This window comes from Coregonus clupeaformis, unplaced genomic scaffold (genome assembly GCF_020615455.1).
Source record: "Coregonus clupeaformis isolate EN_2021a unplaced genomic scaffold, ASM2061545v1 scaf0029, whole genome shotgun sequence".
Taxonomy (NCBI): Eukaryota; Metazoa; Chordata; class Actinopteri; order Salmoniformes; family Salmonidae; genus Coregonus; species Coregonus clupeaformis.
The window spans coordinates 1,176,331-1,190,000 of NW_025533484.1; the positions used below are offsets into that span (position 1 = coordinate 1,176,331).

Genomic DNA, 13,670 nt, shown 5'->3' on the forward strand with positions numbered 1-13,670 from the left:
TATAAACTACTGTGTCTAGAAGTATAAACTACTGTCTAGAAGTATAAACTACTGTGTCTAGAAGTATAAACTACTGTGTCTAAAAGTATAAACTACTGTGTCTAGAAGTATAAACTACTGTCTAAAAGTATAAACTACTGTGTTTAGAAGTATAAACTACTGTGTCTAGAAGTATAAACTACTGTGTCTAGAAGTATAAACTACTGTCTAGAAGTATAAACTACTGTGTCTAAAAGTATAAACTACTGTGTCTAGAAGTATAAACTACTGTCTAGAAGTATAAACTACTGTGTCTAGAAGTATAAACTACTGTGTCTAGAAGTATAAACTACTGTGTCTAGAAGTATAAACTACTGTGTCTAGAAGTATAAACTACTGTGTCTAGAAGTATAAACTACTGTGTCTAGAAGTATAAACTACTGTGTCTAGAAGTATAAACTACTGTCTAGAAGTATAAACTACTGTGTCTAGAAGTATAAACTACTGTGTCTAAAAGTATAAACTACTGTGTCTAGAAGTATAAACTACTGTGTCTAAAAGTATAAACTACTGTCTAGAAGTATAAACTACTGTGTCTAGAAGTATAAACTACTGTGTCTAGAAGTATAAACTACTGTGTCTAGAAGTATAAACTACTGTGTCTAGAAGTATAAACTACTGTGTCTAGAAGTATAAACTACTGTGTCTAAAAGTATAAACTACTGTCTAGAAGTATAAACTACTGTGTCTAGAAGTATAAACTACTGTCTAGAAGTATAAACTACTGTGTCTAGAAGTATAAACTACTGTCTAGAAGTATAAACTACTGTGTCTAGAAGTATAAACTACTGTGTCTAGAAGTATAAACTACTGTGTCTAAAAGTATAAACTACTGTGTCTAGAAGTATAAACTACTGTGTCTAAAAGTATAAACTACTGTCTAAAAGTATAAACTACTGTCTAGAAGTATAAACTACTGTCTAGAAGTATAAACTACTGTGTCTAGAAGTATAAACTACTGTGTCTAGAAGTATAAACTATTGTCTAGAAGTATAAACTACTGTGTCTAGAAGTATAACCTACTGTCTAGAAGTATAAACTACTGTGTCTAAAAGTATAAACTACTGTGTCTAGAAGTATAAACTACTGTGTCTAGAAGTATAAACTATTGTCTAGAAGTATAAACTACTGTGTCTAAAAGTATAAACTACTGTGTCTAGAAGTATAAACTACTGTGTCTAAAAGTATAAACTACTGTGTCTAGAAGTATAAACTACTGTGTCTAAAAGTATAAACTACTGTGTCTAGAAGTATAAACTACTGTGTCTAAAAGTATAAACTACTGTCTAGAAGTATAAACTACTGTCTAGAAGTATAAACTACTGTGTCTAAAAGTATAAACTACTGTGTCTAGAAGTATAAACTACTGTGTCTAGAAGTATAAACTATTGTCTAGAAGTATAAACTACTGTGTCTAAAAGTATAAACTACTGTGTCTAGAAGTATAAACTACTGTGTCTAAAAGTATAAACTACTGTGTCTAGAAGTATAAACTACTGTGTCTAAAAGTATAAACTACTGTGTCTAGAAGTATAAACTACTGTGTCTAAAAGTATAAACTACTGTCTAGAAGTATAAACTACTGTCTAGAAGTATAAACTACTGTGTCTAGAAGTATAACCTACTGTCTAGAAGTATAACTATCTAAAAGGTCAACGACACCAACACAATGATATGGAGTTCAGTATTCTTTCATTTTTTAGACTTCTATTAAAACACAGTTATACAGAACAATTGCAAACAATCACAAATTGCATCTTATATACAGCAACTATATATAATATATTATATATATACAGTACCAGTCAAAAGTTTGGACACACCAACTCATTCAAGGGATTTTCTTTATTTTTACCATTTTCTACATTGTAGAATAATAGTGAAGACTTCAAAACTATGAAATAACACATATGGAATCATGTAGTAACCAAAAAAGTGTTAAACAAATCAAAATCTATTTTATATTTGAGATTCTTCAAATAGCCACCCTTTGCCTTGATGACAGCTTTGCACACTCTTGGCATTCTCTCAACCAGCTTCATGAGGTAGTCACCTGAAATGCATTTCAATTAACAGGTGTGCCTTTTTAAAAGTTAATTTGTGGAATTTCTTTCCTTCTCAATGTGTTTGAGACAATCAGTTGTGTTGTGACAAGGTAGGGGGGGTATACAGAAGATAGCCCTATTTGGTAAAAGACCAAGTCCATATTATGGCAAGAACAGCTCAAATAAGCAAAGAGAAACGATAGTCAATTTTTTTTTACCAAGGAGAGTGATGGAGTTCTGCATCAGATTACCTGGTCTTCACAATCCCCCGACCTCAACCCAATTGAGATGGTTTGGGATGAGTCGGACGGCAGAGTGAAGGAAAAGCAGCCAACAAGTGCTCAGAATATGTGGGAACTCCTTCAAGACTGTTGGGAAAGCATTCCAGGTGAAGCTGGTTGAGAGAATGCCAAGAGTGTACAAAGCTGTCATCAAGGCAAAGAGTGGCTATTTGAAGAATCTCAAATATAAAATATATTTTGATTTGTTTAACACTTTTTTGGTTACTACATGATTCCATATGTGTTATTTCATAATTTTGATGTCTTCACTATTATTCTACAATGTAGAAAATAGTAAAAAATAAAGAAAACCCCTTGAATGAGTAGGTGTGTCCAAACTTTTGACTGGTACTGTATGTATATATATATATATATATTATTTTTTATATATTCCAGTTTGGTAGCCGGAGGAGAAAAATAATCAATGATATTAAAACATATATAAATCCAGAGGCTTTTCCTCACAACCGTAAACCTCGTCCAAAACAAATACAGTCATCTGTGAAATATAGGCTACCTATTTTACAGATATTTTAGAAAATGGCTTCAAATGTCTTTATTAAACCGTTATCACGACAGCTCTTCAATATTATTATTATTTTTTTTATCAGTTTGTACTCCAAACAATATGAAGATTATCAACTGATATCATTTATTTGTTTAACAATTTGAAGCAATAATAATAACAATATTAACATTCATGAAAACATATGAGACAATGGAAACACGCCCTATTGGAAAGAAGGTTTTTACAGTCAGCACTGTGTAGTAAATAGAGTGCTCTTTGGGCTGCAGCCATGCAGCAGGACGATCAGAAGGGCATGTTAGCCATACTCCCTGGCCCAGGGCCGTAGCCTAGGGGACTGTCCAGGGACATCCCTCTCTGTCTGAGTGGCCCCTGGGGGCCAGGGCCAATGCCGGGGCCCATCATCCCACCCTGGGGGTGTGGGGGGCCAGGACCCATCATGGGGCCCTGAGGGGACATGAGGGGTCCCCCTTGCTGGCCGAAGGGGTCCCCGGGAAGGCCCATACCTCTCTGCTTAGCCTGCATCAGCATGAGGTTCTGCTGGGCCATTAGGCTGTGCTGTTGGGAGGACATCATGGAGGGGTGGGGCTGGGGACCGGGGTGGCCACCGTGGAGGAGGCTGTTAGCCATCATGGCCTGCTGTTGGAGCTGTTGCTGGGTGTGGCCTGGCCCCATACCCATACCTGTCCTGCCCATCAGGTGTCCAGGGTGCATCATGTGGCCACCCATGCCCCCTCCACCCGGACCCCCCATTCCCCTGGACCCTCCCTGGGGCATCCCCCCAATACCATGCCTACCCATCCCGCAGTGGGAGGGGTGGGGGGGCAGCTGGTGCTCTGCCATCATGTTCTGCAGGTTGGCGATGTGAGGGTTGGAGGAGGGGGCATTGCTGTGAGGGCCGGGGGCAGAGAGCTGTTTCAGGAGCTGTGGAGGAGGGGGGCCTTGGCCAGGTCCCTGGGAGCCAGGCTGGCCCTGGTGGGGGTTAGGGTGGTTCCCCTGGCCCTGCTGGCCCCCGGACATGCCCTCTGCCTTGGGGAAGTACTGCAGGGTGGAGGAGGGCTTGTCGGAGGGGATGATACGAGACAGGTCGAACTCCGGGATGCCAGAGTGGGTCGGTCGGATGACGTCACTCAGGTCGGGGCCGTCGGGGCCCATAAAGGAGTCCGAGGGGTGGGGGCCGCGCTGGTGGGGGTGGGACAGGCCCTTACTGAGCATGTGCTGCAGCTGCTGGGGGGGGATGACATCTTCTGGGTTCTGTTGGGAGAACTGGGGGGGCATACCGCCCAGAGGGGAGTGCATGGGGCCTCCGGGGTGCTGCATGCGAGGGAACCCTCCTATCTGGTTTTGGGGGTGCATGGGGGACAAGCTGTACCCCATCATGGCAGGGTTCATACCGTTCAGGCCCATGGGGTTGGGGGACAGCTGGCCGCTGTGGGGCCCAATGGAACTCTGGGACAGCAGCATAGAGCCCTGGTGGTTCCCTGGGTTACCTGACAGGAGACAGAGAGAGAGAGACAGAGACAGAAAGAGACAGAGACAGAGAGACAACGCGAGAGACAGAGACCGACAGAGAGAGAGACCGACAGAGTGAGAGACAGAGAGAGAGAGAGGATCATCACTGTATTTACTAAACAGGACCATTCATACAATAACAATAACATGTAAATTAACATGCCCCATTTTATCTCAAGATGTTATATCTGAACTGTATTAGAGGCAATTCAAATAAAATATTTATAAAACCCATTTGCTCTTTAACAAATATGGAATAACAGAAAGATTATCATCACACAAAAATTGTAGATTACGGCTTGACTTTGACCGAGACAAGTGGTCAGTGCACCTCCGATGTTGACTCCGGACAGCAGAGGGCGATCTGGCATCATCTCATCATCGGAGGTGGCGATGGTCTTGATAGCGTCGTGGTAGAGGGGGGTGGAGCTAGGCATGGCATACTTGGACATCTGTGACATAATGAGGGAGAGGGGGTTCTGAGTCGGAGGGTTGTCTGGCGACGAGGTGAACGGCATGCTGGGAGCCATGGAACCCGGCTGGCTGATAGGTGTGGAGTTAGAACTCCTGGGGGGTCCTATCAGGGACAAGAACAAGATCAAAGAATCAAGAATAACGAGAATAGAGAGAGAAACATCTTTAGTATCCAAAAATAGCGATTTAGTTTGCAGCAGCATGTAGATAAAATACTCACAGTGGAAAGTCTTCACATTTTATTCTGTTACAAAGTGGGATTAAAATGGATTTCATTGTAATTTTTTTTGTAAAAGATCTACACAAAATACTTTGTAATGTCAAAGTGGAAGAACCTTGATTAGATAAGTATTCACCCCCTCAGTCAATACATGTTAGGAACACCTTTGGCAGCCATTACAGCTGTGAGTCTTTTTTGGTAAATCTAATACACCTCTCTGCACACCTGAAATGTGCAATATTTGCATATTCTTTTCAAAATTCTTCAAGCTCGGTCAAGGTGTTGGGAATCATGGCTAAATAGCAATTTTCAAGTCCAAGATTTTCAGTCAAAACTGTAACTCGGCTACTCAGGAACATTCACTGTCTTCTTGGTAAGCAACTCCAGTGTAGATTTGGCTTTGTGTTGTAGGCTATTTTCCTGCTAAAAAGGTGAATTCCTCTCCCAGTGTCTGGTGGAAAGTAGACTGAAGCAGGTTTTCCTCCATCATTCTGTTTCTTTTCATCCTGAAAAACGTCCCAGTCTTTGTCGAAATCAAGCATACCCCACAAGACACAGAGAGCTAACATGAATAATATGCATGTCAATCTCTCCAGGCTCAAATTGGAGGAGAGATTGACTTCATCATTACTTGTGTTTATGAGAGGCGTTGACATGTTGAATGAACCGAGCTGTCTGTTTGAACTACTGGCACACAGCTCGGACACCCATGCATACCCCACAAGACATGCCACCAGAGTCCCCAAGTCACAGTCCCCAAGTCCAGAACAGACTATGGGAGGCGCACAGTACTACATAGAGCCATGACTACATGGAACTCTATTCCACATCAAGTAACTGATGCCAGCAGTAGAATCAGATTTAAAAAACAGATAAAAATACACCTTATGGAACAGCGGGGACTGTGAAGCAACACAAACATAGACACAGACACATGCATACACACACACGATAACATACGCACTATACACACATGTACACATGGATTTTGTGTTGTAGATATGTGGTAGTGGAGTAGAGGCCTGAGGGCACACACTTAATATGTTGTGAAATCTGTTGTGAAATCTGTTATGAATGTATTGTAATGTTTTTAAAATGTATAACTGCCTTAATTTCGCTGGACCCCAGGAAGAGTAGTAATGGGTATCCATAATATATACAAACACCACAATGCTTGAAAATATGAAGAGTGGTACTCAGTGATGGATTTACATTTAGGCCAAAAAGTGTGTTTTTTTCTCAGTATTAATTCAGTGCCTTTTGGAATATTCTAATTCTGTATATTTTAATTATTATTTTCACTAATTTAGGTGATTATTGTGGAGTCACTACAATGTTGTTGATCCATCCTCAGTTCTCCCATCACAGCCACTATGTAGCTGCTTTAAGATCCCCATCCCCACCATCCTTCCTGTGCTGCAGCTCAGTTCAGAAGGACGACTGCCCCTAAGACCGTCACAAACTTTTACAGATGCACCATTGAGAGCATCCTGTCAGGCTGTATCACCGCCTGGTACAGCAACTGCACCGTCCGCAACTGCAGGGCTCTCCAGAGGGTGGTGCGGTCTGCCCAACGCATCACTGGGGGCACACTGCCCGCCCTCCAGGACACCTACAGCACCCGATGTCACAAGAAGGCCAAAAATATCATCAAGGACCTCAGCCACCCGAGCCACGGCCTGTTACCATCTAGAAGGTGAAGTCAGTACAGGTGCATCAAAACTGGGACCGAGAGACTGAAAAACAGCTTCTATCTAAAGGCCACCAGACTGTTAAATAGCCATCACTAGCCGGCCTCCACCCAGTACCCTGCCCTGAACTTAGTCACTGTCACTAGCCGGCTACCACCCGGTTACTCAACCATGCACCTTAGAGGCTGCTGCCCTATGTACATAGACATGGAATCACTGGTCACTTTAATAATGTTTACATACTGTTTTACCCACTTCATATGTATACTGAACAAAAATATAAATGCAACATGCAACAATTTCAAAGATTTTATATGAGGAAACCAGTCAATTGAATAAATTCATTAGGCCCTAATCTATCGATTTCACATGACTGGGAATACAGATATGAATCTGTTGGTCACAGATATCTTAAAAACAATGGGCCTTACAATGGGCCTCTGGATCTCGTCGCGGTATTTTTGTGCATTCAAATTGCCAATTGATAAAATGCAATTGTGTTCGTTGTCCGTAGCTTATGCCTGCCCATACCATAACCCCACCGCCATCATGGGGCACTCTGTTCACAACGCTGACATCAGCAAACCACTCGCCCACACGACGCCACATGGTCTGTGGTTGTGAGGCCGGTTGGACGTACTGCCAAATTCTCTAAAATGACATTATTTATCTTATGTTAGAGAAATAAACATTCACAACTCTGTCAATAGTTCTGGTGGACATTCCTGCAGTCATCATGCTAATTTCACACTCCCTCAAAACTTGAGACATCTGTGGCATTGTGTTGTGTGACAAAACTGCACATTTTTAGATTGGCCTTTTATCGTGGCCAGCACAAGGTGCACCTGTGTAATGATCATGCTGTTTAATCAGCTTATTGATATGTCACACCTGTCAGGTAGATGGATTATCTTGGCAAAGGAGAAATATTCACCAACAGGGATGTAAACAAAATTGTGCACAAAACTTGAGAGAAATAAGCTTTTTGTAATTTCTGGGATCTTTTATTTCAGCTCATGAAACATGGGACCAACACTTTACATGTTGTGTTTATATTTTTTTTCAGTGTTTATTTTGTATATTCTATACACATACTGTCCATAATGTCTATTCATCCCATCACATACACTATACAGTGGGGGAAAAAAGTATTTAGTCAGCCACCAATTGTGCAAGTTCTCCCACTTAAAAAGATGAGAGGCCTGTAATTTTCATCATAGGTACACGTCAACTATGACAGACAAAATGAGAAAAAAAAATCCAGAAAATCACATTGTAGGATTTTTTATGAATTTATTTGCAAATTATGGTGGAAAATAAGTATTTGGTCAATAACAAAAGTTTCTCAATACTTTGTTATATACCCTTTGTTGGCAATGACAAAGGTCAAACGTTTTCTGTAAGTCTTCACAAGGTTTTCACACACTGTTGCTGGTATTTTGGCCCATTCCTCCATGCAGATCTCCTCTAGAGCAGTGATGTTTTGGGGCTGTCGCTGGGCAACACAGACTTTCAACTCCCTCCAAAGATTTTCTATGGGGTTGAGATCTGGAGACTGGCTAGGCCACTCCAGGACCTTGAAATGCTTCTTACGAAGCCACTCCTTCGTTGCCCAGGCGGTGTGTTTGGGATCATTGTCATGCTGAAAGACCCAGCCACGTTTCATCTTCAATGCTCTTGCTGATGGAAGGAGGTTTTCACTCAAAATCTCACGATACATGGCCCCATTCATTATTTCCTTTACACGGATCAGTCATCCTGGTCCCTTTGCAGAAAAACAGCCCCAAAGCATGATGTTTCCACCCCCATGATTCACAGTAGGTATGGTGTTCTTTGGATGCAACTCAGCATTCTTTGTCCTCCAAACACGACGAGTTGAGTTTTTACCAAAAAGTTATATTTTGGTTTCATCTGACCATATGACATTCTCCCAATCCTCTTCTGGATCATCCAAATGCACTCTAGCAAACTTCAGACGGGCCTGGACATGTACTGGCTTAAGCAGGGGGCCACGTCTGGCACTGCAGGATTTGAGTCCCTGGCGGCGTAGTGTGTTACTGATGGTAGGCTTTGTTACTTTGGTCCCAGCTCTCTGCAGGTCATTCACTAGGTCCCCCCGTGTGGTTCTGGGATTTTTGCTCACCGTTCTTGTGATCATTTTGACCCCACGGGGTGAGATCTTGCGTGGAGCCCGAGATCGAGGGAGATTATCAGTGGTCTTGTATGTCTTCCATTTCCTAATAATTGCTCCCACAGTTGATTTCTTCAAACCAAGCTGCTTACCTATTGCAGATTCAGTCTTCCCAGCCTGGTGCAGGTCTACAATTTTGTTTCTGGTGTCCTTTGACAGCTCTTTGGTCTTGGCCATAGTGGAGTTTGGAGTGTGACTGTTTGAGGTTGTGGACAGGTGTCTTTTATACTGATAACAAGTTAAAACAGGTGCCATTAATACAGGTAACGAGTGGAGGACAGAGGAGCCTCTTAAAGAAGAAGTTACAGGTCTGTGAGAGCCAGAAATCTTGCTTGTTTGTAGGTGACCAAATACTTATTTTCCACCATAATTTGCAAATAAATTCATTAAAAATCCTACAATGTGATTTCCTGAAAAAAAAATAGTTGACGTGTACCTATTATGAAAATTACAGGCCGCTCTCATCTTTTTAAGTGGGAGAACTTGCACAATTGGTGGCTGACTAAATACTTTTTCCCCCCACTGTATATACAAAAGTATGTGGACACCCCTTCAAATGAGTGGATTCTGCTATTTCAGCCACACCCGTTGCTGACAGGTGTTTAAAATCGAGCACACAGCCATGCAATCTCCATAGACAAACATTGGCAGTAGAATGGTCCGTACTGAAGAGCTCAGTGACTTTCAACGTGGCACAGTCATTGGATGCCACCTTTCCAACAAGTCAGTTCGTCAAATTTCTGCCCTGCTAGAGCTGCCCCGGTAAACTGTAAGTGCTGTTATTATGAAGTGGAAACATCTAGGAGCAACAACGGCTCAGCCGCGAAGTGGTAGGCCACACAAGCTCACAGAACGGGACCGCCGCCACTGCCTCTGGAAGCAACGTCAGCACAAGAACTGTTCGTCGGGAGCTTCATGAAATGGGTTTCCATGGCCGAGCAGCCGAGCAGCCTAAAAGTGTCGGCTGGAGTGGTGTAAAGCTCGCCGCCATTGGACTCTGGAGCAGTGGAAACGCGTTCTCTGGAGTGATGAATCACACTTCATCATCTGGCAGTCCGACAGACAAATCTGGGTTTGGCGGATGCCAGGAGAACACGACCTGCCCCAATGCATAGTGCCAACTGTAAAGTTTGGTGGAGGAGAAATAATGGTCTGGGGCTGTTTTTCATGGTTCGGGCTAGGCCCCTTAGTTCCAGTGAAGGGAAATCTTAATGCTACACCATACAATGACATTCTAGACGATTCTGTGCTTCCAACTTTTTGGCAACAGTTTGGGGAAGGCCCTTTCCTGTTTCAGCATGACAATGCCCCCGTGCACAAATTGAGGTCCATACAGAAATGGTTTGTCGAGATCGGTGTGGAAGAACTTGACTGGCCTACACAGAGCCCTGACCTCAACCCCATCGAACACCTTTGGGATGAATAGGAACGCCGACTGCGAGCCAGGCCTAATCGCCCAACATCAGTGCCCGACCTCACTAATGCTCTTGTGGCTGAATGGAAGCAAGTCCCCGCAGCAATGTTCCAACATCTAGCAGAAAGCCTTCCCAGAAGAGTGGAAGCTGTTATAGCAGAAAAGGGGGGACCAACTCCATATTAATGCCCATGATGTTGGAATGAGATGTTTGATGAGCAGGTGTCCACATACTGTTGGTCATGTAGTGTGTATATATTATTCACTTAACCATGGTTAAAGATATATTAAATGTCTGATTTTCTACCAATCACTGCCCTTCTTTATGAGGCTTTCTAAAAGCTCCCTGGTCTTTGTAGTTGAATCTGTGCTTTAAATTCAATACTTGACTGAGGGACCTTACAGATGTTGTATGTATGGGGGACAGAGGAAGGGTTAGTCATTCAGAAATCATGTCATGCCCCTATTATTTCAGAGTGAGTCCATATAACTTATGTGATTTGTTAAGCCACATTTTACTCCTGAACACATTAAGGCTAAACAAAGGGGCAGAATACTTAATATTGATTGTTATTATTTATTTATACTTACTAAATACATCTGCAACGACTATATTTTAGTTATAAAAAATGTTTTAATTTGTAAAAATAAAAGATACTTTTATTTTTACTTTGACATTATGGAGTATTGTGTGTAGATCAATTACAAAAATACATCTAGTTCAATCCCACTTTGTAACGCAACAAAATGTGGAAAAAAATAAACAGGGTGTAGACTTTCTATAGGCACTTGATCTAAAGGAGAGATTCAAGACAGGCTACAGTGTAGCGATAGCACAGTCAGTGATCCCTGTCCTTATCAGAGGTCACATGTCCATCTGGGACCTATCCCGTATCTAGTTCTTACCTGTCTCTGTGGAGCTGCTGCCTCCGTTCCCCAGCCCCTTTCCACTGCTAGGTCCCCCAGGGCTGGGTAGAGCTGTCTTAGGAGAGGACGTCCACCCTGGAGACGCCACCATGGCTGGAGACTTCAGACGTCCAGGGGAGCCCGAGGGGGAGCGCAGCCCCAGGGAGGGGCCCATCACCTGGGGAGACTTCATGGAGGAAGAGGAGGGGGTCCCGGCCCCAGAGGCAGGAGGTAGGGGGTGTTGCTGGCTCTGAGAACCCCCAGCGGAGGATATCTGAGAGGGGGACTTAAGGCCTGCGGTGGAGGGTGAGCTCATGAGGGGCGACGGCTCCTGGATGAGGGACGGAGACTTGAGCTGGTGAGGGGGAGGGTGCATCGCCGGGGAGACCATGCTGGGGTTCACGTTGATGGACAGGTCCGAAGGGTGGTGAGGGCCTAGGTCCGCGCACCGGGGTCCCCCCCCACCACCACCGCCCCCCATGGGCATGTGGCTGAGGCGAGACGTACCCCCCATGTGAGGCCCCCCACCATGCTGGTCAGGCAATCCGAACATGTCAACCCCGGGCCCCTGGAGGTAACCCCCCTCGCCTCCTCCCGGTCCCCCAGGGAAGGGCCCCTGATTGGGGAACTGGAGCGGGCCGTCAGGTCCCTGGATCATCACTTTATTCCCTCCACGTCCACCACCATTCTGGGCGGCTCGGATCCGAGCGATGTCCTCCTGGCTAAGCAAGTCCCCTAGTGGCCCTCCTCCTCCTCTTCCTCCTCTTCCTCCTCCTCTCAGCTTCTGCAGCATCATCTGCTGCTGTTGGTTCATCTGCTGGTTCATCATGTTAACATTCATGTTCATGTTCATCCCCCCGGGGCCGAGAGAGGAGTCTACTAGATCTCTCATCTGGGGACCCCCTCCTCCTACACCCCCGCCCGGGGACCCCATAATCTCCCTGGACCCTAGGAAGTCCATGGGGTCCTCCCTCGATCCCGGCCCTCGGCCCATCCCCTGGTTGGGGAACCCCCCTGGCCCCTCCATCATCCTGGGGCCCCCCATACCCTGTTGTTGTTGTTGGGCTATCCTCTCCAGCTCCAGGTGGTGGAGCCCCTGCAGCTGCCTCTTCTCCATGATGCGGAACATATCTTCCCGGGTCAGCAGGCGCTCAGGGTCACCCTGCATGTGTTGGGGGGGTCCCCCACCTGGCCCCCCATGGTAGAACGGCCCCCTGCCACCACCCATCATGTTGGGGGGCAGGTCTTCTATCCACATGCCTGGCCTGGGGGCCCGTTGGGGGCTGAGACCCTCAATGGATAACACCCCTCCAGGACTGCCTGGGAACCCCCCTCCTCCAGGGGGACCCCTCTGCATCTGGCCCAGGAACCGTGGACCCCGGGGCCCCTCGTGGTGCATGTCTATCATCCGAGGGTTACCCGGCCCCATCCCTCCCGGTCCCATCCCAGCTGGCCCCCACTGCTGCTCCCCAGGCTTGCTGTGGTACGGCGGAGGGGGACCCCTCATCATAATCGGGGGCCCCCCCTGCCCCATGCTCATCTCCTGCATCATTCTGAAGTGCTGTGGGTGTGTGTGAGGGTTGGGCTGAATCTCCTGTTGCCTTCTCTTCTCCTGGTAATATTCCTCCTGCAGCTGTCTCCAGGCGACCTGCTCCGGGGTCAGACCGTCAGGACCCAAGAGGGGCCCCATGTCCAGGCCCCCAGGGGAGTGGTGGGGGGGCAGGCTGTGGGGGTGGGGACCCCCCATGGGAGAGTCGTCCATCCCCCCTGGCCCCCCCAGCTGCTGCGTCTGGGAGATGATGGACCTGAGAGGCTCCTCGTACCTCTTCATCTGGCCCATAGGGGGAAGCAACAAGCTGTTCCCACCAGTATTATTACCGTTACCGCTATTCTCCCCGTCCTCCATCGGACCGCCGCCACTACCCTCAGTGTTGATGTTGTTTACATTGTTGGGGTTGTTGTTGGGGCCTGGTGGCTCTACGGCGCCCCCTGCTGTCCCGGAGCGGAGCAGAAGCCTCTCGATGTCCCTGAGGGTCTGTAGAGACCTCTCTCTGTGCTCCAGCTGTTCTTTAGACAGACCCCCGTCTCCCCCGTTACCCCCCGGACCACCCCCGCCCCGCACCCCCACATCGACCTGCAGGTGGGCTGAGAGCACCGAGGGGCTACCTGACGGAGACACCCCCGCACTGGGGTGAGGCAGCACCCCTTTCCCCTCCCCCCCACGACCTCCACCCCCGGGGCCTGGGCCTGGTCCACAGGGTGTAGGCGCAACAGCGCTCCCTGGCTGGTGGGAGGGGGTACTGCTACTGTTATTGGAGACTCCAGGACCCCCCAGTCTGGTCTGGGGGGGCTCAGAGTCGGGGTGTCCCGT

At 46.1% G+C, this 13,670-nt stretch overlaps 1 protein-coding gene across 2 annotated transcripts in view; it reads right to left on the bottom strand.

Moving 5' to 3' along the window:
- Positions 1-2,702: 2,702 nt before the first annotated feature.
- Positions 2,703-13,670, bottom strand: part of bcl9l (bcl9 like) — a 92,049-nt gene continuing 81,081 nt past the window's right edge. For both annotated transcript variants that reach the window (XM_041878204.2, XM_041878203.2), the window contains exons 7-9: positions 11,300-13,670; positions 4,735-4,980; positions 2,703-4,381 (exon numbers count right to left, since the gene is read on the bottom strand). The exon at positions 11,300-13,670 is cut by the window's right edge and continues 156 nt beyond it. In XM_041878204.2, coding sequence (XP_041734138.1) covers positions 3,177-4,381; positions 4,735-4,980; positions 11,300-13,670 — 3,822 coding nt within the window. In that variant the 3' untranslated portion in view covers positions 2,703-3,176. The remainder of the gene's footprint in view (positions 4,382-4,734; positions 4,981-11,299) is intronic.